The sequence below is a fragment of the Gavialis gangeticus genome, unplaced genomic scaffold (genome assembly GCF_001723915.1).
Source record: "Gavialis gangeticus isolate Ggan-Ray unplaced genomic scaffold, GavGan_comp1, whole genome shotgun sequence".
Taxonomy (NCBI): Eukaryota; Metazoa; Chordata; order Crocodylia; family Gavialidae; genus Gavialis; species Gavialis gangeticus.
The window spans coordinates 3,989,148-4,009,908 of record NW_017729011.1 but is presented as its reverse complement, the minus strand read 5'-3'; the positions used below and the strand labels follow the sequence as shown (position 1 = coordinate 4,009,908).

General features: G+C 43.5%; 1 protein-coding gene across 1 annotated transcript in view; it reads right to left on the bottom strand.

The window, feature by feature from the left end:
* Positions 1-20,761, bottom strand: part of PNPLA7 (patatin like phospholipase domain containing 7) — a 318,179-nt gene that overhangs the window by 230,739 nt on the left and 66,679 nt on the right. The window contains exons 10-14 of the mRNA XM_019510411.1: positions 10,116-10,244; positions 9,496-9,576; positions 6,826-6,970; positions 5,692-5,790; positions 809-906 (exon numbers count right to left, since the gene is read on the bottom strand). Coding sequence (XP_019365956.1) covers positions 809-906; positions 5,692-5,790; positions 6,826-6,970; positions 9,496-9,576; positions 10,116-10,244 — 552 coding nt within the window. The remainder of the gene's footprint in view (positions 1-808; positions 907-5,691; positions 5,791-6,825; positions 6,971-9,495; positions 9,577-10,115; positions 10,245-20,761) is intronic.

The window sequence follows — 20,761 nt, the reverse complement described above, 5'->3', positions numbered from 1 at the left end:
GGGCTGCCTGGGAGGCAGCGCAGATCTGGGTTACAGCATCACACGACCGCTGTGGTAGGGTGGTAACTAGCAATTACCTGGGGGAGTAGAGCTGGGTAAAGTTGTGTGGCAGAGCTGGCAGGGCTGAAAGAGGAGTGAGCACAGCAGCAGAGCTGCCATGGGGTGCCTCAGAGGTAAGCTGCACTGAACCGGCCCCTCCCCACTCCCCCACAGCGGCTATTGGGGTGGAGGAGAGGAGGAGGAGGGAGAAGATGCCAGGCTCTGTGCAGCCCACTTCTGCTGAGCCCAATGGCAGCCACACCACTGTGCTCACTCCTATTTGTGACACACGCTCACTCCTGGGCAGCCCCTGCCAAAGCTGCTTCCTTCATAGTGAGCAGTATCAAACCAGGGATCCTGCCAAACCCTGCTGCCCTGCACTGCTGCTGCTGATGCTGCTGCCTGCCCCTGCACATTCACTGTGTAGAGCCTTCTACAGCCACGGGCTTCAGTCCCAGCTGGCGGTGGAACTCACCACAGTCCCTCATTTCACCCTTGGCCCCAGCTCCCAGTGCTGCCCTGCCCCTCTGCCCTGGAACCATGTAACTGATATAAATTAAAAGAAATTAAACAATTTTTTAACAATATTTAATTTTTAAACAATATTTACATCCCTACTTTCTGTATGTGCAAGGACACAGCTGCAAAGTAACTGAAAGGAAGTATTCAATAACTGACTTCAAACAAATCCATTAGTCAGGTGAATGAGGGAAGAACAAAGGAGGGAAGGAGATAACTCTTTGCCCAATCTTAAGTAAAGAATAGTTACCTTGCCCACAACAGGACTAGTAAAAGCTTCATCAGGGAAATGCACTCTGGCTCTCTCATATGCCATATCCATGTCATATTTAGCACCACTGGAATTACCTGTAAACAAAATGAAGCACTTTTAAAGGCACTCCCATCATCCCTCTATTGCTCCAACTGTTTCTCCGTTGGAGAAATACCTGTTCATTAGTCTTCTTGAGGATGGCAGATATTGCAGAAAACCATAGGCCACTGATTTCTCTTCCCAAAATGAAGAATTGCACAGAAGGCAAAGAAAACACAGCCAGATAGGTCAGTTTATTTCACAGGTTCATAGACTTAAAGGCTCACAGGGACCATTAGAGGATCTAATCCAAGCATGGGCAAAATGCGACCCGTGGGCTGGATGTGGCCCACAAGGCCATTCTATCTGGCCTGTGGGGCCCCTAAAAATTTAGAACATTAACATTTATCTGCCCCTGGCTGCCTGTCATGTGGCCCTTGATGGCTTGCCAAAACTCAGTAAGCGGCCCTCCCCCTGAAATAATTGCCTGCCCCTGAGTCTAACCTGACCTCCTGCAATGCACAAGACCTTAAACTTCATCCAATCCCTCCCATATTAAGTCCAATCATTTGTGTTTGGCTAAAGCAAATCTTCCAGAAAGGCAGCCAGGCTTGATCTGAAGACATTAAGAGTTGACGGTTCCAATGGCTAGTCAAACTCCCTGTTAAATTCCAATGGGAAATAAGGGACAAGTTTGTGTGTAGCTTCCAGTCACTTATTTGTGTTATGTCTTTTTCCACTCAAATAAAGAGCCCATTAGTATTTTCTTCCCAGGAAGGTACTAACACCACCATAATCATGTCACCTTTCCATCATCTTTTTCTAGCTTGTCAAATACATTTAACTGTTGAAGCCTCTCACTGTATGTTTCTAGCCCTCCAATTATTTCAAAGTCTTTTTTTGTACCCTCCAAAATTTCTCAGCATCTTCTTCAGAATGCAGACACCAGAATAGCATACTGGATTCTAGTACCAGTCTCACTGATACAACAAAAAGTAAAAATCACCTCCGTTTTCCTACTTACTACTTCTGTATCCAAGGAATACATTCACTGTTTTTTGTTTTTTTTTGCCACAGGCTTGCATTAGGACCTCATGTTCAGCTGTTTACCTAAAATGACCTCTAAAACCTTTTCAGTCACTACTTTCCAAAATACAGTCAATAAAGTTTCCCTACAGGTATGGCGTGCATTCCTTATTCACAGGTATGTAACTCTGCATTCCCAGAGAACTAAACAGCCTGTAGCTACCCAAATCTTTCTGCCTGCCCTATTTAAATACTACACAAAATTTAACACTATTCTTATGGAATTCCCATTATGGAATTTCCCTAGTTTCCTAAGAGATCTCCTCAGGCCAAGTCTTTTGGAATTGCTAAATCCCAATTATCCACATCTGCTGATTTTAAAAAATATTCCTAGCAGATTTTACTTAACATTCTCTCAGCAATTAAGCACTTTCTAGTCCCTTACCTTAAACATGATGCAAATACATCAACCTGTGCCTTTCCAAATAAGGAACATGAACATTTATCGAACACTTTGCTCCTCCTGCATCTTATTACAATCTTATCCATTTCCTTCTAGAAATGGGCCTATAACATCCCTAGGATTTCTCTTGTTCCTAATACACTTAAAAACATCTACTTCTCATCCCTACCATTATAGCCAAGGATGTTTTGAACTTTTCCTATTAATGAGCACAACTTCAGAATTTCCAGGCCATAGAGTGCTATAGATATAGATATATATCTATATATAAACTATATATATATGATTGCGTTTCATTTTAATCATGGAAAAATGTGGATTTAAAGTTACTTTTTTTAAACCAAAAATTGGGGATCTTTTTAAATCAGAGAAAACCAGGATCCCTGTTGATCATACATTACTTATTTGTTTCTAATTTCTGCCTTCACTTCACTGCCTCATGCAGATCTGCCTCATTCGCTGAACCTGAATGGTATGTGGCCAAAGCTGTATTTAACCTTCATTGTGGAATCACTGTTTTTTGACATTTTCTAAACTGTTCATTAAAAGCTCCCTATTTTATTCACGTTTTTCTATTTTTGCCTCCAGTGTGATCCAGTGGTCTGTAGGGGTGCACCAATAGAGATTTTGGGGGTCAATATTGATAACCAATATTTAAGGAGGCATATCGGCCAATACCAATCTGATTTCCGATACAGCTGCCTCCAGTTGGTAAGTCCAGTGTGATGGAAGGGGAAGGGGAAGGGGAAGGGAAGGGGCATGGGGGGGCAGATTAACACCCCCCACTGTGAGGTAGGGGGCAGTGGCAGGCACTCCCCAGGCAGAATGGGGGGGCAGAGATGTGGCTTATGGGGGTGGGGGGAGGCGGCTCCCACCACAGCTTGCACCCTGGGAGGGCATGGGCTGGGGGGCACATGGCCCCCCAGATCTGCATGAGGCAGAGCAGTCCACAGCCAGGGTTGCCCGGGGCTCTTCTCGGTGGGGGCTGGGCTTAGAGCGGGTGCTGGTGGCACTGGAAGAATGTTGCATCCACCCCAAATTTTGCCACCACTCCACTCCCAGCACCACTGCCACCAGCACAGCCCTGGCTCAAAGCACTGCCTCCACCCACGCACTGGGAAGAGCCAGGGCTGCACCAGGCGGCTGACAGCGGTGGCGCTAGGAGCAAAGTGGTGGCATTTGGAGTAGATGCAGCATCCTCCCAGCACCACTGGCACCTGCTCCAAGCCCAGTCACCGCCAAGAAGAGCCCAGAGCAGCCTCAGTTGCAGCCTGCTCTGCGCAGATCTGGGGGGCACACCCCCCTGTGCCCTCCCGGGGTGCAAGTAGCAGAAGGAGCTGCCTCCCCCTGCCATGAGCCACGGCTCTGCATGCCCCCCCACCACCCAGACAGTGCCTGCCCCTGCTGCCTCCCTCGCCACGGGGGTGTGTGTGAATTGATTCCCCCCCCACCCCTTCCCTCACCCCTCCCCTTCCACCACCCCAGACTTACCAGCTGGAGGCAGCTCTCTACGCTGCAGGGCTGTGCTCCTTACTGCCTGAGTGCTGCGCTGTGCCTGCGCACAGTACGGGCATTTATCAGCCAACTTAATCAGGCCCATTGGGCTGATGTCTGATACAGCCAGTTTTCTTTATATTGGTATCGATCCAATATCGGACCCCTCTAGTGATCTGGGTCACTCACAGCCTCTTGAAACTAAAATATCTACATAGTTTGCTAAAGGAAGCCTTCGAGACTTCATAGGCAGAGACATTAACTCTGTCATTTTAGTCACTGCTAATTGCAATAATTTTTCATCCAGTTCTGTATAGCTCAAGCTCTTTTAATAGTTGCAGGCTTCAGTATCAGAGAAGCTACTTCAGCAAAACTATCAACCATAAAAATCAAAAGTGCCTCCTCAGAGAAAACAGGAGTATGTAGGTCCCCATATAATGCCACCAGCTGAGCTGTGTGCACCATACCCACTAAGAGCCTAACCTAACAGGCACATGCTTATTACCAAGCACAGGCCTACACCCAGGTAAGTCCTAAGTAAAGACTCCAATATTGTGACACATCTTCCTACAAAATCAACAGAACAGCAAAACCACCTCATATTTAGCTTTGTTCATTAAAAAAGGAAAGACAATCTGAGTAGAAAGGTATCAAGCTACTAGACCTCTTCTATCAGAAATGTGGTCATCATAATTATTGGTATTTGCACATGTGAGCTTCCCTCACACTAATTAATTAAACTGTCTTGCAGCCAAAGTGGAAAATAGAAAAGATGTAGCTGAAATAAAAGAAGAACAGAAGAAGGTAGGAAACTAAAGAGTGGTGCTCATCCCTGTTTGAATCCTCTCTCACTGGTGCCCCACACACTTCTCTTAGGGTAGTTACTGAACAAGAGCCAGGGATACTTACAACTTCCTGACAATATTTCACTTCCTTCTGAATACACAGGAACAAAAGCAAATTTCTCCCAAGCATCCAGCTATGCCCACATCAGCAGAATTGTACTTCTGTACACAAGAGTTGACAGATTGTGCAGAAGCTTAAGTAGAAAATCTAGTCCTGCTTTCATCTCCTAATAAACAGTGATATCTGCCATTCTAGTTTCACAAAAGTTTATTCTCTAAAAAATCCAGACTGGGGACACTTACTACTAACAGAAGATAGTTGTCATTCCATCCTTCTCAGGGCACCAATTGTTTTAACTGGTTTCCCATTTGTATTGTCCATAAATCCAGGTCTTCTGTATGACCCCATTGCCTCTTGTTACATACAGGGGATCAACATACTCTGAATACATCAGATGATGATGATCTACACTACTTACTTTGTATGTGTGACTTAATTTGAAAAAATGAGAGAGTGCAGAGTATGTTTTGCGCCACAGAAATACCAGAATACTTCCTAGTGTGGCAGGCAGGTAAAAGTATATTTCCTAGACTTGATTTATTTGTCTAGTCTCATGAGGTAAACAGGATGAAAGGTTATTGGAAATCCTCTTGTATGATATGGGTAATATAAGAAACACTACTCCTTTCAACAGCAGATATCCCAACACCGTCTTAGTGGCAATATAGTACTAGGATCGATTCACAATCCTAAGTCTTGAGTACTTTCCTTAACAAGGTGCTTTTTGCACATGGTGCTTTTTTTGCACTAGCAAAACAATGACACTAGCCTTGGTGTCTCAGACAAAAAGCAACTCCACTAATTATATTCTGCCTCATTCAGTATATCAGGGAATTTAATCACTTTTTATGGCTATACCATTACATGCCCTAGCAGCTCTGTAGAGGGCTATCTACCCTCAAAATCATTAGATAGCTTATATTTTCTACAACATTCCTCACACCCTGCTCACCAGGCGTCTCTGTGGATCCGGAAGAAGCTGGCAAAGAAAGACTTCTTCTGAGAAGGAGCTCTGAATTTTCGGTACTAGAAGTCTTTGCTGTTTCTGATGCTTACAAACAAAAATAAAGGTTAAACAGTCAGTACACCACAACAAAATGACATGCCATTTAAACAGGTGCTTTTCATTTCCTGTTTTCAGACAATTCATGCACTAGGTCTAAACTTATCTTTTTTAATTTAATTTTTTTAATGATGAAATTAAAAGAAAACAAACTTTAAAAAAATTCAGCAACCCAAATCATCTGCCCACTTGTAGCTCCTCCCCTGGTTCCTCTATCTGGAGTGCTCACCTCATAGCCTATCACCTCTGTTTCTTTATCGAACCAACCCTCTCCCTGCATATTTAGGTGAAGTAATAAGCCACCCAGCTCTCAGGTCAGCCCTGGAACTGGAACTTAGATGACTAAACTCGAATTCCTAAGTCTACAACATACTTCCAGTGTGACCCTGGGGAAGTCACAGTCTCCTATTCCTCTGTCTGTACAGTGACAATAATCTTGCACTCCTTCACAGGAGGCACTGGGGATAAATTATCACCTGTTTATAATATACTTAGAAACTGGGAAGAAAGGGACCATGAAAGTAGACAGAAAAATAGCAGAACCCATTCAGTATTGCTAGCAGTATCAACAACATCTATCTGGGCAAGCTGTGGCAGACAGAAACCAAAATAGTAACACTTTGCTCTCTTTAGATTTGATTTTATTAGAAGTCTATGCTTACCTGCCTTCATTTAATTTTTTTTCTAGGTAAATTATAGAGAGCTCTTGCATATGCAGGGATTTTTCTGCTACTATCTAAATCTGAGCATTTCTCATTGTCTTCCTGTACAGTCAGTATTATTAAAGGAGTCTCACAAAATAAATTCCAGTAGTAATTTTTTCCTCTACCCTTAAATTAAAAAAGGACTACATTTTTTTTTCAAAATGTTTGATGTAGATGAAATAATGGCCCCTATTAAGGAAGTTAAATCTGAAATCCCTGTCTAAGCTGCAAAGACATTTGATATGCCCTAATCAAACAACAGAATTCTGATACAGAACACAGTACTGTGCTACTTATAAAATACCGGCAAGAGCATTACCCAGTTCTAAGGTATCCCCTCCTTTCTCCAGCTTCTCTCCACGTTCCTCCTCTGATACATTAGACACCTGTCTTTTCACCACTCTGTTTGAACTTCCTCCAGATGTTACACTTGCCACTGATACCAATGGGATAGCTTGGTTCTCCTAAGCAAAAGCAAGATGAAGATGTAGACAGATGTACCTGTGTCTTGTGAACCTGGATACATAGCAAGTTACATTTTAAGATGTATCAAGGGGAATACACGAATTAGAATCCCCTATGGGTTTTCCACTTCTTGATCCGTAATCTAATGTAGCCTTTGGGTTCAAGTCTGAGTTTCACAGGTTCTCTAAACACATAATAGTGTCATCTGTCAGAGACAGCATGGGGAAATGATCTGTTCTTACTTAACCCATCTTGTAACATTTTCTACAGAAGATGTATGCAACTCCTATTAGCTATGTAAAGCTACTGAAGGTAGAGAGAGAGAGCACTAAATTCCCTCTTATATAAAAAAAAACCTGCATGTTAGTTTCTATTTACTGAATCTTTGCTACTGGTGAGCAATAAAGCAATAGGAATAAAACAGTCTTGAGAATCAGATGTCAGGATTTAAAGGAACCTTTACACTTGCAAACTGATCACATCTGCTATAGAAACAAGATAGGAGACTAGGAATGGAGCCCCCCAAAAGTCGTATTTCTAATTATAACTACACAGATTCAACAAAGTCTTGTGTAACATTCTTATTCAACTCTCACCATCATACACACATACACTCACACACATTACAGCTGCTGCCTGGGAGTTAGAATTACAAGCTAAGCCAAGAAATAATAATAATAGTACACACTGCATATTTTTAGTCTGCAATCATTTAGTGACCTCAGGCATATTATGTTATTAAAAACAGTGTGCATTCCCAGAACACAATATAAATGCTCTCTCCTTTGAACTGTTGCAGGGAGGTGAGACTGTAGATCACGAATGCTTCTAATTTTAAAACAAGCCATAATATTAAATGCTTAATTAGAGCCCTTATAAAAGTTTGTCAATGCACAGCAATGAAGTGGTGCAGTTTCAACCCCCAACAGCCTTCATTTCCATCTTTATTAAGAGCTGAAGTTTGTCATTCATATTCTAAACATCTAAAACATGTGAAAGGAATCGTAATGTAATGTTCACCACTGTTTATAGACAGCCTCAGGGGCAGATGTGGAGCTGCCCTCTGATAGTTTTTAATCCTGTATTTAACAGGATGTTACATGTTAACAGTGTTTAACATGGAACTGTACTAGTTTAGCTTAATAAGGATCTCACTCTGCAGAGATGCAGTGGTGGCAGGGAGGACCAGATGAAGACAAAGGACCCCAAAAGAATACTCTGGAATACCTGGGATTCCCTAAGAGTAGGGGTTAGTGCAGCTGCAGACACTGACTGTTTTAAATTCTTTTCTCTCAGAATGCCTTGTTCCTGCTGAAAATCATGTTTTGGGTTAAGGCAGGGGTTTCACATCTGGTCCTGCGAGCTAGGTGAGTGTCATAGAGCCAGTCAGGGGGCTGAATCAGGTCCACAGACCAGCCATGTGTGCCAGATCCAGCACATGTACTGGAGTGGCCAGAGCAGGTGCTTTACATGGCACATGTCCCAGACTGGCTGTTCTGGGAAACTGCTGCTCACAGAGCCTGCTCCAGTGAACATCAGCTCTGTGCCAAAGCCAGTGCATGTCCCAGGGCAGCCACAGAAGGTGCAATGTGCAGCACAGTTCCAGAGCAGCTGGAGCAGATGCAACATGCAGCGAAATCTGGCTGTTCTGGGATCATGCTGCACATGGCACCTATCCTGTGCATGCCTGCCCCATGCTGCATCTAATGCATGGCCCAGAGCAGCTACTCAGGGCCATGCGCTGCACATAATGCCCACTCCCAGGCCATGCTGTGTGCTGCACCTGCTCTGGCCACTCTGGGATGTGTGCCAGATACGGCATGGAGCGGATGTTTGCTGGAGTGGGTGCTGCACGTGGTGCAGTCCTGAAGCAGCTGCCACATGGGTGCAGAGGGCCACCAGACACACCCCAAATCCTGCCTGTGGGCCCACTAGAAACCCATAGGCAGCACTGGAGGTCATATGATACAGCTGCATGCACCAGATGCAACCTGCAGGCTGCATCTTTCACATCCCTAATTTAAGATGTTTGCCTGATCACCGTACATCACTAAATCACAGACTCCTGAAGGGAGGAACCTGTTCAACTCGGTTGTCTGACCTGCTAGAATAAAAACAGTTAATACACAGGTACTACAGCTCATGCTGTAGACTAGGATTGGGAGAACTGTGAAATCCCACCCCAAGAGAGGTAAAGGCATGAGGCATAACAACTGAGGGCATTAGCTCAAAGAAACCTGAAAGGGGTCAGCCAGCCCTGCATCCCTGGCAGCCTCTATAATGTTTCCTTTAGGTGTTTTCAGTATTTATCAATTATCACCACTAAATAGAGTTTTATAGCTTGGTTAAGATCAGAAGAATCCTAGCTCCAGAAACAATGGATAAGTGTTGCACAATAAATCAGTGTTTGCTTTAGGGTGGGATCATGCTCATGAGCTACTCAAGTAGAAGATACACCCACAGATGGGACGTGCCATGTTACAGGCTGTGTGATAAGAGTAAACTACTTTCATTCTATACTTACACAGTTGAAGAGCTCTGTGGTCAGGCCAAGATAGTTGTGCAGAGCTAGGAATGTCACTCTCTGGAGCCTCACCATGATGATCTAGGAGCAAGAGATCAAGCATCTATAAAGTAAAATTACTCTTGGGGTTCCAGTTAAAAGTGCCAACCACATGAAACAGGTAACTAAGCACACTATTTCATATTGGCAGGTAAAAGAATTTACCAAACTACCCACTATTGCCACAGTTCAGTTTGTTGGAGGTCTGCTAAAATACTCCCTGCCAGGTTCTGCTCTATGATGAGCAAAGAAAACATCCATAGATAGTAATGGGAGTTGAAGGAAATCTGATTTCGAAAGTAGAAAGGGAGTTAGTTAGCCTGGCCCAAGGGGGCTGATGTGAGGAAGCTTAACCAAAATATTTTATGAAATATTTCTTCTTATGTACTCTTGCACAGTGCATTTTAAACTGCCCAAAACTACCAATACTGCATTTTAAAGTGCCCTGGTACATTTTAAACTGCCCGAAGTCTAGGGACCATACCTCTGGATTTGTGTCTCTTCTTATACATCTTCTCTAGCCTTTTAAACAATACATTTTTCATATCATAAAAAAAAAAGCAACCTGTGGGCATACCTACCTGCACCACTCTCACAAGAGTTTCAGGGTATTTCTGGAAGACATCTTGAAAGGCATTGGCAGGAAGTCGCAATATAGTAGATGGTGTTGCTGCTCGGGCTGATACCGTTTTATACGGAGCAGGGTGGCCCTATTAAAAGAGTATCAGGGTAATGTTTGTTCTTCTCACCCATTGTTCACCTGCCTGGATTCTTCCTAAAGCACCCCTCCCCCTGCCATGCACACACTCGCCAGCAATGCCTGTCATACTTACACATTTATGATCTCACTATGTGAGGACACAAACTTATTCTTTATGAATTACCCAAGAGGGACATCAGATGACAGAGAAATCAGTATTATTCATGGGATCAACTTCACAGACACCCTCAGAAAGTAGAGAGGCATAGTAGAGAGGCTATAGCTCACCGCCTGGTAGAAGAATCATCTGACTCTCTGATTCCATCCATAACATTACACTACAGGGAAAGCCTGGGTGAAAAAAGCTCTTTGCAGACCTTTTCATGTATGCTGTCCCTCCATTTAGAATATTTGCTGTAACAGCAATCTAGGGAGTCACACAACTCAGCAAGAATTCAGTAACCTGCTACTTCCACTATTCCAAATGTTGCTAAAGCCTAAAAGCTCCATATTGAAGGCTGTAGAAAACAATAATGACCAAAGGACTTACCAAGTGGAAGAAAACTAATGACGACAAAACACAGTGGCTGGATTCCACAGGGACTGTGATGGAGTGCAAGAGGAGAACATTCTAAAGAGTAACCTATACTACTGAAGAGGAACTGCTTAACAAAGGAAAAGCAAGAAGTGGGTATGTGTGTTCCCTCTAGCAATTTTTTTCAACCTTGTATAAAAAAGGAGATACAACTCATTCTAAAAAAGTAAGGTTTTTTTTCCATGAAATACATCAGGTCTAGACTTCCCTATTCTTGCTGGGAGACTCTTGCAGGATAGGAGAATCAGCAGAAAAATCTTCAAACAGTAAATGAGGGGTAGGGTTTAGAGATTTGTATATTTGCCAACTAAGAAATTGCTGTTTGGGGCTTTCATTTGAAGGGATTCAGTTCATTTGCCCTAGTAAATCCAGGAAGATGAAAATTTGATTTATCTACTATTCCTAAGAGTAAAAAACAAAAGAAAAGAACTGGAGGGTAAGTGTAGGGGACAGACTAGGTGGAGAAATGAGTACAAGGACTGGGACTCCTATTTAGTCTGTCATGTTAAGGCTTTTGAAACTCTTCTCTCCCCCAGATGATATAAAGCAAATACATAACAATCCTGAGGACACTGAATGCAAAGAGACTAAATTTACCCCATATAAGTCAAATTAACAGACCTACAGCTTCCTATAACATTATACAACATTATTCAAAAGTGACATTTACAGAAAGTTTCTGCCCAAAGAAAACTCCAAACAAAATACTCTCCACACTATTATCAACTCTCCAAAAAATAAAATTGAATGACTGTTGATTTTGTTAAGCTGGAAGCTAGGATGAAGAAGAGTGCAGGACCTGAACAGCAAAATGAAATTAACTGCAAACTGACCTCAGGAATTATACTGATTTGAACTTTTCGGAGGGCAAAGGACATGACATGACACTGAGTGAAGACTGTGGGTGTAATTAATAACCAGAATTTCCAAATTGCAGGTGCAGGCTCTAATTCTGAATGTCTACTGGATGTGACCTGGAACTGCATGACAACTACTTCATTTCTTTACTTAGTAAAAAGAACTTTATGATCACAGATAACCTTTCAAGCTTTTTACATAACTCAAAAAGGGCAAAACATCCCTCATTTCTGCAGGTCACCTTAAGCCAGATTCTGAAGGCCTGCTCCTACCTAATGATTATTCTGTTCTTCAGTCTATTCCCATGCAAACTGCTTTAGTAGAAAAAAAAAAAAGTTCATTCTTTGACACTTCGAGATATAGATCATTGTACTTTTAACTATTGTATTCTTCCGCAAGATCAGACACTAAATGAAAAGGGGAGTGAGGGTGGGAATAGAAAAGAGAGAGAGAAAAAAAAATATTTAATTATTTTTGTTCAGTGACTAAGGAATTATAATAAGCTTTAATAAAATGTTACACAGAAGTCATTCAAAAGGGCAAACAGGGGGCTTCAGATCCCCAAAGGTTTTACTTAGAACTCCAGCTATAGAGTTGTTCCTTTTCAGAACAATGCTTATTTGATGACAGAGAAAAGTTGACAGCTTGACATATAATCGCAGCCTAACAATTTCTCCATTCTGCACTGTAATGGACGCTTAATCCAGCAGAGCATTTAAGAGAAGAATAGTTCATGCTTCTAGTTACCCTGTGTGCAATTTTTCTTTTTTAAATACTAGTCAGCAGGATAGGAGCTCACTTTTCAAAAAGCAAGCAGCCTGTACAACGCAACTGGTCTGGAATGTGCCAAAAGCCGCCAGAAAGGAACAAAAAGAGGAAAATGTTCTGAAAACTGTCAGTTTTTTCCAAGGCACTGTAATCAGCAGCACAGAGAACACAGTGTTTAAATAGTTTAAATAATGTCCGTCAGTCTTCTATAATCGCATACCAAGTGCTACAGGGATAACCTTTTAGGATATATTCCACAGAAGCTTACTGTGGGATTTATTTGTTCTGGATGTAGATACCAGTTTACCTCCATTTTGTTCTGTAACCCACAGAGTAATTAGATATTGTAGGTTACAAACAGCACAGCAAAACAGAAATAGTTGAGGTTTCCTAAAAAGAAAAGGAATGCAGTCAAATGCTTCCAATTAAATAGATTTGAATAAAACATCTGTGAAGCAACATGGTGGTAGTTCTTGCTTCTCCATTGAGTGCGGTAACTCCCTCCTCCCTTGTTTTCAAAGCCTTAACATGTACCATACTCCTGCTGTTAGGACTTCTTCCCCTCCCGTTTGGCTTCCATCCCCTCCAACATACTCAAAGGTATTCTAATCAAGAGTACCATGCTAAACCAAAGGGTAACTTTTCTCTACCCTAATCTCTTGATCTTGTCTAGTGGCTTTTGATATGGTTGATTCCATTTCTGTTGTTGTTCTCTCCTGGTTTTTTCAACTAAGCTCCCCGATCTCATCCAACACCACTAGCCATTGTCTCAGTATGCCTTTCAATGGCTCCCCAGCCTCTATTATCTCCACATTCACTGGTGTTCCTGATGGCTTTGTCCACACAGTCCCTTCCCTCCTGGCCTACATGCTCATTGATTTAATCTACTTGCAATACTTAAATCATCATCTTGTAAAACAAACCTTTTAGCTCCAGCCTCTCCCTTTCTGTTCAGTTTGGCATCTCTTGAACAATCTGTGCTACCTCAGACTCTGTCTTTATTTATTTCCCTTGTGCTTGCCTCATCCAAAGCCAGGTCTGGTCTACACTGCAAAGTTTTGCCAGCACTGTTACGTTAGTTAAGCACATGAAAACAAGACACACTCGCACCCCCCTACACATAGTTTCATAGATTTAGGGTCGGAAGGGACCTAGTAGATCTTCTAGCCCGCCCCCCCGCCAGGGCGGGAGAACAACAAAACCCCAAAACAAAAACGGGACTCAAATGAGTCTAGCCAGGTAGGCATCCAGCCTCTTCTTAAAGACCTCCAGGGTAGGGGCCAGCACCACTTCCCTTGGAAGTTGGTTCCAGCTCCTAGCCGCCCTAACTGTGAAGTAGTTTTTGCAGATGTCCAATCTATACCTCCTCGCCATCAACTTGTGCCCATTACTCCTTGTTATGCCAGTGGGCGCTAGGGGAAACAGCACCTCCCCCAAACACCTTTACTGGCCAGCACCTTTACACATGCACCTTTACTGGCCAGCAAAACCCCTAGAATAGAAGCACCTATCCAGGGGTTTTCAACTTCTTTTAGTCTAAGTATTCCTGGCAGACAGATGCCAAGCGGGGAGGGGGGGGGGGGGGGGGGGAGGAGGGGAGTAGTTTGCAGCCAGACACAGCTGCAGCATAACCCCTAGGACTCACCCACACACACATACCCCTAGGACTGGTCCAAGTACCCGCAGGAATACACACCCCTGGTTGACAACCCTTGACTTATGCCAAGAAAAAGACTGCTTTTGCTAACTTAGCTCATGTCATCCAAGGTGCACAGGAAACAAGCAGGAGGAACTGGCCCCCCTACTAACCAACAACCAATATGATCTCACAGGGATCACGGAGATCTGGTGGGACTCCACCTGTGGCTGGGCCACAAGCATAGGGGGATATACCTTGTGTAGGAGCAATCATGTTGGGAAGAAGGGTGGTGGAGCTGTTCTATGTGAAAGAATGTTACACCTCCCTAGAAGCAAAGATTGGAAACAAAGAAGGGTGACTTGAAACCCTCTAGGTCAAGATATGGGGAGAGCACGGGGAAGGGGATTTGACCATAGGAGTTTATTACAGAACTCCAAACCAAGAGGAAGAACTCGACCAGGAATTATCTGGAGAACTGGCAGAGGCTCCACGATCTTGGAACATGGTCACCATAGGTGACTTCAACTACCCAGACATCTTGTTGGATGAGCACTCAGCTAGATCCAGTCGCTCACAAAGCTCCCTCACTTGTGTTGAGGAGCTCTATTTAACACAAGTCGTCTATGGGCTGACCAGGGGCAAGAAACTGCTAGACCTGATTTTGGCCAAATGGGACCATCTAGCGAGCAACCTGAGAATCAAAGGGAAACCAGACAACAGTGACCATGAGATCATCACTTTCTCCATTCACCATAAGTCAGGGAAATTGGCCAATAGGGTAGAAATCCTTGATTTTAGGAAAGCTGACTTCCATAAGCTTAGGGGATTGGGTGGCAAGGCCCTGCAAAACCACTGTCTGATGAGGAAGGGAGTACAAGGTAAGTGGTCATTCCTCAAGGAAGCGATCCTAAAAGCTCAAAGGAAGTCCATTCCCTTTCATAAGAACAGCAGCAAAAGGGCTGGGAGACCCCCTTGGCTCAACAGGAAAGTCATAGACCTCCTGAAATGAAAACAAGAAGCCTACAAAGGATGGAAGTCTGGAACAACTACTAAAGAGGAGTACTTGCCAACAGCCCACACCTATAGGGAGCAGATCAGCTGCCAATCTGTGTTTGGTTTGTGCTTTTGCTGTCCTGAAATCAAGGACAACAAAAAGTCCTTCTTTAGATATTTAGGAAGTTGGAGAAAAAATAAGGGAAGCATAGGGCCCCTGATGAATGAAATGAGATGGCTGATAGCCGACATTCAGGACAAAACTGAACTCCTGAATGAATACTTCACGTTGGTATTCCATTAGTCCAAGGCTGTTAGCCTGCTTCACAGGATACAGGATGATCATGGTGGGGGTGACCACCCTCCCATAGTTGGCATAGATCTTATGAGGATGCACCTACAAAGGCTAAATAACTACAAGTCAGCAGGACCAGAAGAATTACACCCGAGGGTGCTAAAAGAACTATCCAATATCATCATGTGACCTATGGCAAAGTTACCTGAAGATTCATGGTGCTTGGGAGAGGTCCCAGAAGAAGGCCAATGTGCTGCCTATCTTTAAGAAAGGGAGAAAGGAGGACCCAGAAAATTACAGGCTGAACAGTTTGACCTCAATCCCTGGTAAAATCCTGGAGAAAATTATCCAAGAATCCATTACAGACAGGCTAACAGAAGGCAGCATTCTGAAGGATAGCCAACATGGCTTTGTTACGGGCAGATCATGCCTGACCAACCTCACTTCCTTTTGCGATCAGGTAATTCACCACCGAGATAGGGGAAATGAGGTTGATGTCATATACCTGGACTTCAAAAAGGCCTTTGACCTGCTGTCTCATGAAGTCCTTGCTGAAAAATTGGGAAAATGTGGCCTCAACTACTTTATGGTCCAGTGGCTAGGAAACTGGCTCTGTGGTAGGACCCAGAGAGTATTGACGGAACTGAGTCAACACGGCAGAGGGTAACCAGTAGCATCCCTCAGAGTTCAGTACTTGGACCAATGCTTTTCAACATGTTCATCAACAATTTAGATTCAGGTATTAAAAGCGAACTAGCAAAGTTCACTGACGACAGCAAACTATGGGGGAGCACAGTCATGCTCAAAGACAGGCTGACAATATAGGCCGACCTGGACAGGCTCGCGAGGTGGGCAGACCTCAACCTGATGTCATTTAAGACAGAGAAACGTAAAGTGCTCCATCTGGGGAGAAATAATCCACAACACACTTACAGGCATGGCTACTATGTTTGCTAGCACCACATCTGAACAAAACCTGGGTGCTGTGATAAACAAAAAAATGAACATGAGCCACCAATGTGATGCCATAGCTGGCAGAGCTAATCAAACACTGGCATGAATCTACCGAGGCATCTTGAGCAAGATTAAGAATGATCCTCCCTCTCTACTCGGCCTTGGTGAGACTGCAGCTGGAGTAATGCATCCAGTTCTGGGTGCCACACTTTAGGAAGGAAGTGGAGAACCTCGAGAGCGTCCAAAGGAGGGCCACACACATGATTAGAGGCCTAGAGACCAGGTCATACCAGGGACTGTTCAGCCTGCAGAAGAGAAGACTCAGAGAGGACTTGGTGGCAGCCTATAAGTATACCAAGGGCATACATCAGGACCTGGGGGAGCATCTGTTCACCAAGGCCACCCAGGGGAGGACAAGAAATAATGGGCATAGGCTGATTGAGGATCCCTTCAGGCTAAACATAAGGAAAAACTTATTTACAAGTCAAGTACCAAGGTTTAGAACAGGCTTCCCCCAGTAGTGGTAGAGTCATCCACCCTGGCGATCTTCAAAACGTGTCTTGATGCCCATCTTGCTGGGGTCACCTGACCCAGTAGTCTTTCCTGCCCAAGTGCAGGGGGGCTGGACCCGACGATCTGTAAAGTCCCTGCCAGCCCCTAACAACTATGAAACTACGCAACATAGTTATAACTGAACGGGAAGAAGTGCAGTTCCTTTTCTTGGCATAAATGCATTGATGCAGATGTAGTATAGCAGGGAATGTTCTGAAATGCAGAAACTGAGTTTGCAAATTCTCCACAGTAGGGAATGTGTTTTACTATATGCTTGTTCAATGTCATGTAAACTTACAGCGTGACAAAGTACTTTTATAACTGCAATAGTTAAGTTTAGTTAAAAAAAATACTAGGAGGAAATATAAAAGGTTTTGAAAGAACCCAACACTGAGGAGTGTTTATGCAATAGCAGGGATAACAATTTGACAGAGAGAGACTGTACTATGAGATGTGTGGTACTACTTAGTCACAGTCCTGTTAAACATACTCTAAGATATTTTGGAAGTTTCAGCCTCAGACGGTCCTCAAGAGAAAGTAAGGATAAATTAGAGCAAACTGACCAAAATGTCAGACTCTTCAAAGAGACTCCATTTGGGACAGGATCTGGAACATGCAGAGCTCTTTGCCTGTATCACACGAACTCACCTTTCCCTTCTGGAAATTAACTTTAATAGTTTTTGGCTCTGCTTCATGTTAAAACAAAGCCCAAGCTCAGAAAGAGATTCTCAATTTGGGCCCTGCAGTGATCCAAGATGACAGTACACTTGTGGGAAAGAAACTCTGCCACTGGAAGGGGAACATGTACAAGACAGTTATCTCCAGGAACAAGACCTCATGACAAAGGGCAGATGAACACCCTGGGATCTTTTCAAGGGTGCCTTGAGACCTTTTCAAGGGTGTTGCAGGGTACTACACAATACTGGCACTGTTAAGCGTCCAAAAATGATTCACAAGGTAAACTCGGAGATTCCAAATAGGAATCCATAAACAACATGTCAGAAGGGCAGGGGTTCACGGGTGACACTGCCCACCACCCCACCTCCCCTCCGGGGTACAGCTGTGGCCTGAGGGGAGTGGCAACAGTTGCTGGGCCATGGCAGCAAGGTAAAGCCATGGCCTGGTGCATGAGTGACTCGTGGTAGGAAAAAGGTGACAGCAGCACCTCCCCACCATCCATTTCTGCTAACATTATGACAGGACATCTTCTCTACATGCAAAATTAATGAGTAGAATAAGCAAAATTCAGTGTTTAAGGTTGACATGTCATTTAGCATTCTGTTCGTAAGATACAGAAAAGCTCACAGAAAACTGAGGAAATGAACCGTTATGGTGCATCTACTATGTCAAATTTCATGAAAGATGCCACAATAAGATTAATAGCACATGAAAAACTGCAAAGAAAGCCATTTATTTACACAGGCAAAGTCAGCATCTCTTTCTCTCTAAGCAAATATTAAATCAATACTTCAACAAGAGTATCCCTGGTCTCAATTCTGTTCCCACTTGTGATTACAGAAATCATAGAAAATTGGGGCTGGAAGGGATCTCAGGAGGTCATCTAGTCCAACCCTCTGCTCAAAGCAGGACTATCCCCAATTAGATGATCCCAGCCAAGGCTTTGTCTACCTGGGTCTTGAAAACCTCCAAGGACGGAGATTCCACCAACTCCCTGGGTAATCTGTTCCAGTGTGTTACTACCCTCCTAGTGAGCAAATTCTTCCTAATATCTAACCGAAACTTCCCTTGGTGCACCTTGAGACCATTGCTCCTTGTTCTGTCACCTGCCACCACTGAGAACAGTCCAGCTCCACCCTCTTTTGAACCCCACTTCAGGTAGTTGAAGACTGGTATTAAATCCCCTTTCAGTCTTCTCTTTTCTAAACTAAAAAAGCCCAGTTCCCTCAGCCTCTCCTCAGAAGTCACGTGCCCCAAACCCCTCACCATTTTCATTGCCCTCCACTGGACGCTCTCCAATTTATCCACATACTTCCTGTAGTGGGGAGCCCAAAACTGAACACAGTACTCCAGATGCGGTTTCACCAGTGCTGAACAGAGGAGAATAATCACTTAGTCTGACCTACTGGCAACATACCTACCAATACAGCCCAGCATGTCGTTAGCCTTCTTGGCAACAAGGGCACTCTGCTGGCTCATACTCAGCTTACTGTCCACTGTAAACCCCAGGTCCTTTTGTGCAGAGCTGCTGCCCTGCCAGTCAGCCCCAAGCCTCTACCTGTGCATGGGATTGCTCTGCCCTAAGTGCAGGACTTTGCACTTGTCCTTGTTGAACCTCATGCAATTCCTTTGGAACCAGCTGTGAATGGGAAAGTAAGCCCTAGCCAGGGGAGGGAGGGAAAAAAAAGTGTTTAAAAAAAAAAAAAGTGATTTTTTAAACCTTTATGTTATATTCCGTCTTCCCCAGTTCTGTTGTATGGCTTTCCCTAATTATTAAAAGTTGGAGCTTTTTAATCCCTATATTTAACTGTTCTGTAATTGAGTATCTCACCTTATGGGAAGTTTGTACTTTCATGGCCTTAACTAACTCAGGGGGTCCTGCCACAGTGGTGTTTCAGTTCTACAGCATAAAATGTAAGCTTTTCAAAAGGCAATTTTTGTTGTTTGTTTTATATTTTACAATAAGATATTTACTGATTTTTGCAGAGGAAACCTTTGGAGAGTGCCCTGTTTTCAAACACTGCCTTGTTTTCCTCTCACTTGAAGCAGGAGCATTATACAGCCTTCAAGTTTCACCCCACAGCTCATATTTATAATCTTTCAGGCACAAGTGAACAAGTAAAGCTTGGAGTAATCAAAGTTTTAAAACGTTAACTTGCCATATTCCAAATTGAATTGCATCATGGAAAGGCAACACCAATAGACACAGTAACTTACCAACCACACTCTTGAGTATCCAGAGACTGTGCAATTACAAGAAAGGAGCACATAGCAGTGATCAACTATCTGAACAGAAGGATGAAGGTGGAGTGAATGGGAATACTGTGAGAGAAGGCAGGAGAGTACTGGTTGCCTCTTTCATCCAGATTTATCCTGGCTCATCTACGTCAAGAATCTAAGCCAGAGCATTACTATAGCAGCTGTCCTCTGCCTCTGCTCCAGAAAGGACAGAGGCCATGCAGTGGCTATGTACCTGGCTCATCCCTATAGTGACAGATTTAAGTTTAGGGCAGAAGGGAGCATTACAAGTACTCCTGGTGTGGTTCTTCACCTTCTCAGCCCCTTGGATTTGCTGGGACTTACTTTGAAGGAGTTTGTCCATTTCAGACTGTGCTTCTCGCCCAGAGCCAGGGCATATGCTTCATCTCCAAGTGTTCATTACCTGCAGACTTCCTTCTACCTGCCCTTTCTCATAATTTCCACAACAGCTGCAGGGGGCACTACTTCAAGCAGTCTACACTCTCCTTACAGGTCTTCCATCCAACTAATGACCAAGATGAATTTTATTGCAGGAGTGAGCTTGTAACTGAATGAGTGTGTTAAATCTGACCTAGTGGTCACCCATATTCTTTTACTGCAGTATCTCCCTGTCTACATACATTGGCTGAGGTAGGTTTGGTGTTATTATGAACCCTTACGCTTCTGGTTTTCAACTGAATAAAAAAGAAAAAGAGAAGATGACTGAAAACTTTACAAGAACTATTCAACAGAATTCTTGGATGCTGAAAATTAGTTCCTTCTGTACTTTTCTATTTCAATTAATGTTACTACCTCTTCCCTTGTCTTCTGATGCCTGTTTCATGCTGCTGCTTTGTGCAAAATTAAAGAGGAGCAAAGCAAATAAAGGAAACAAAATTAAAAATGGCCGGCTCCTAACAGGAGGTTAGATCCAGTCTGTCAAACTGCAGGTGTACA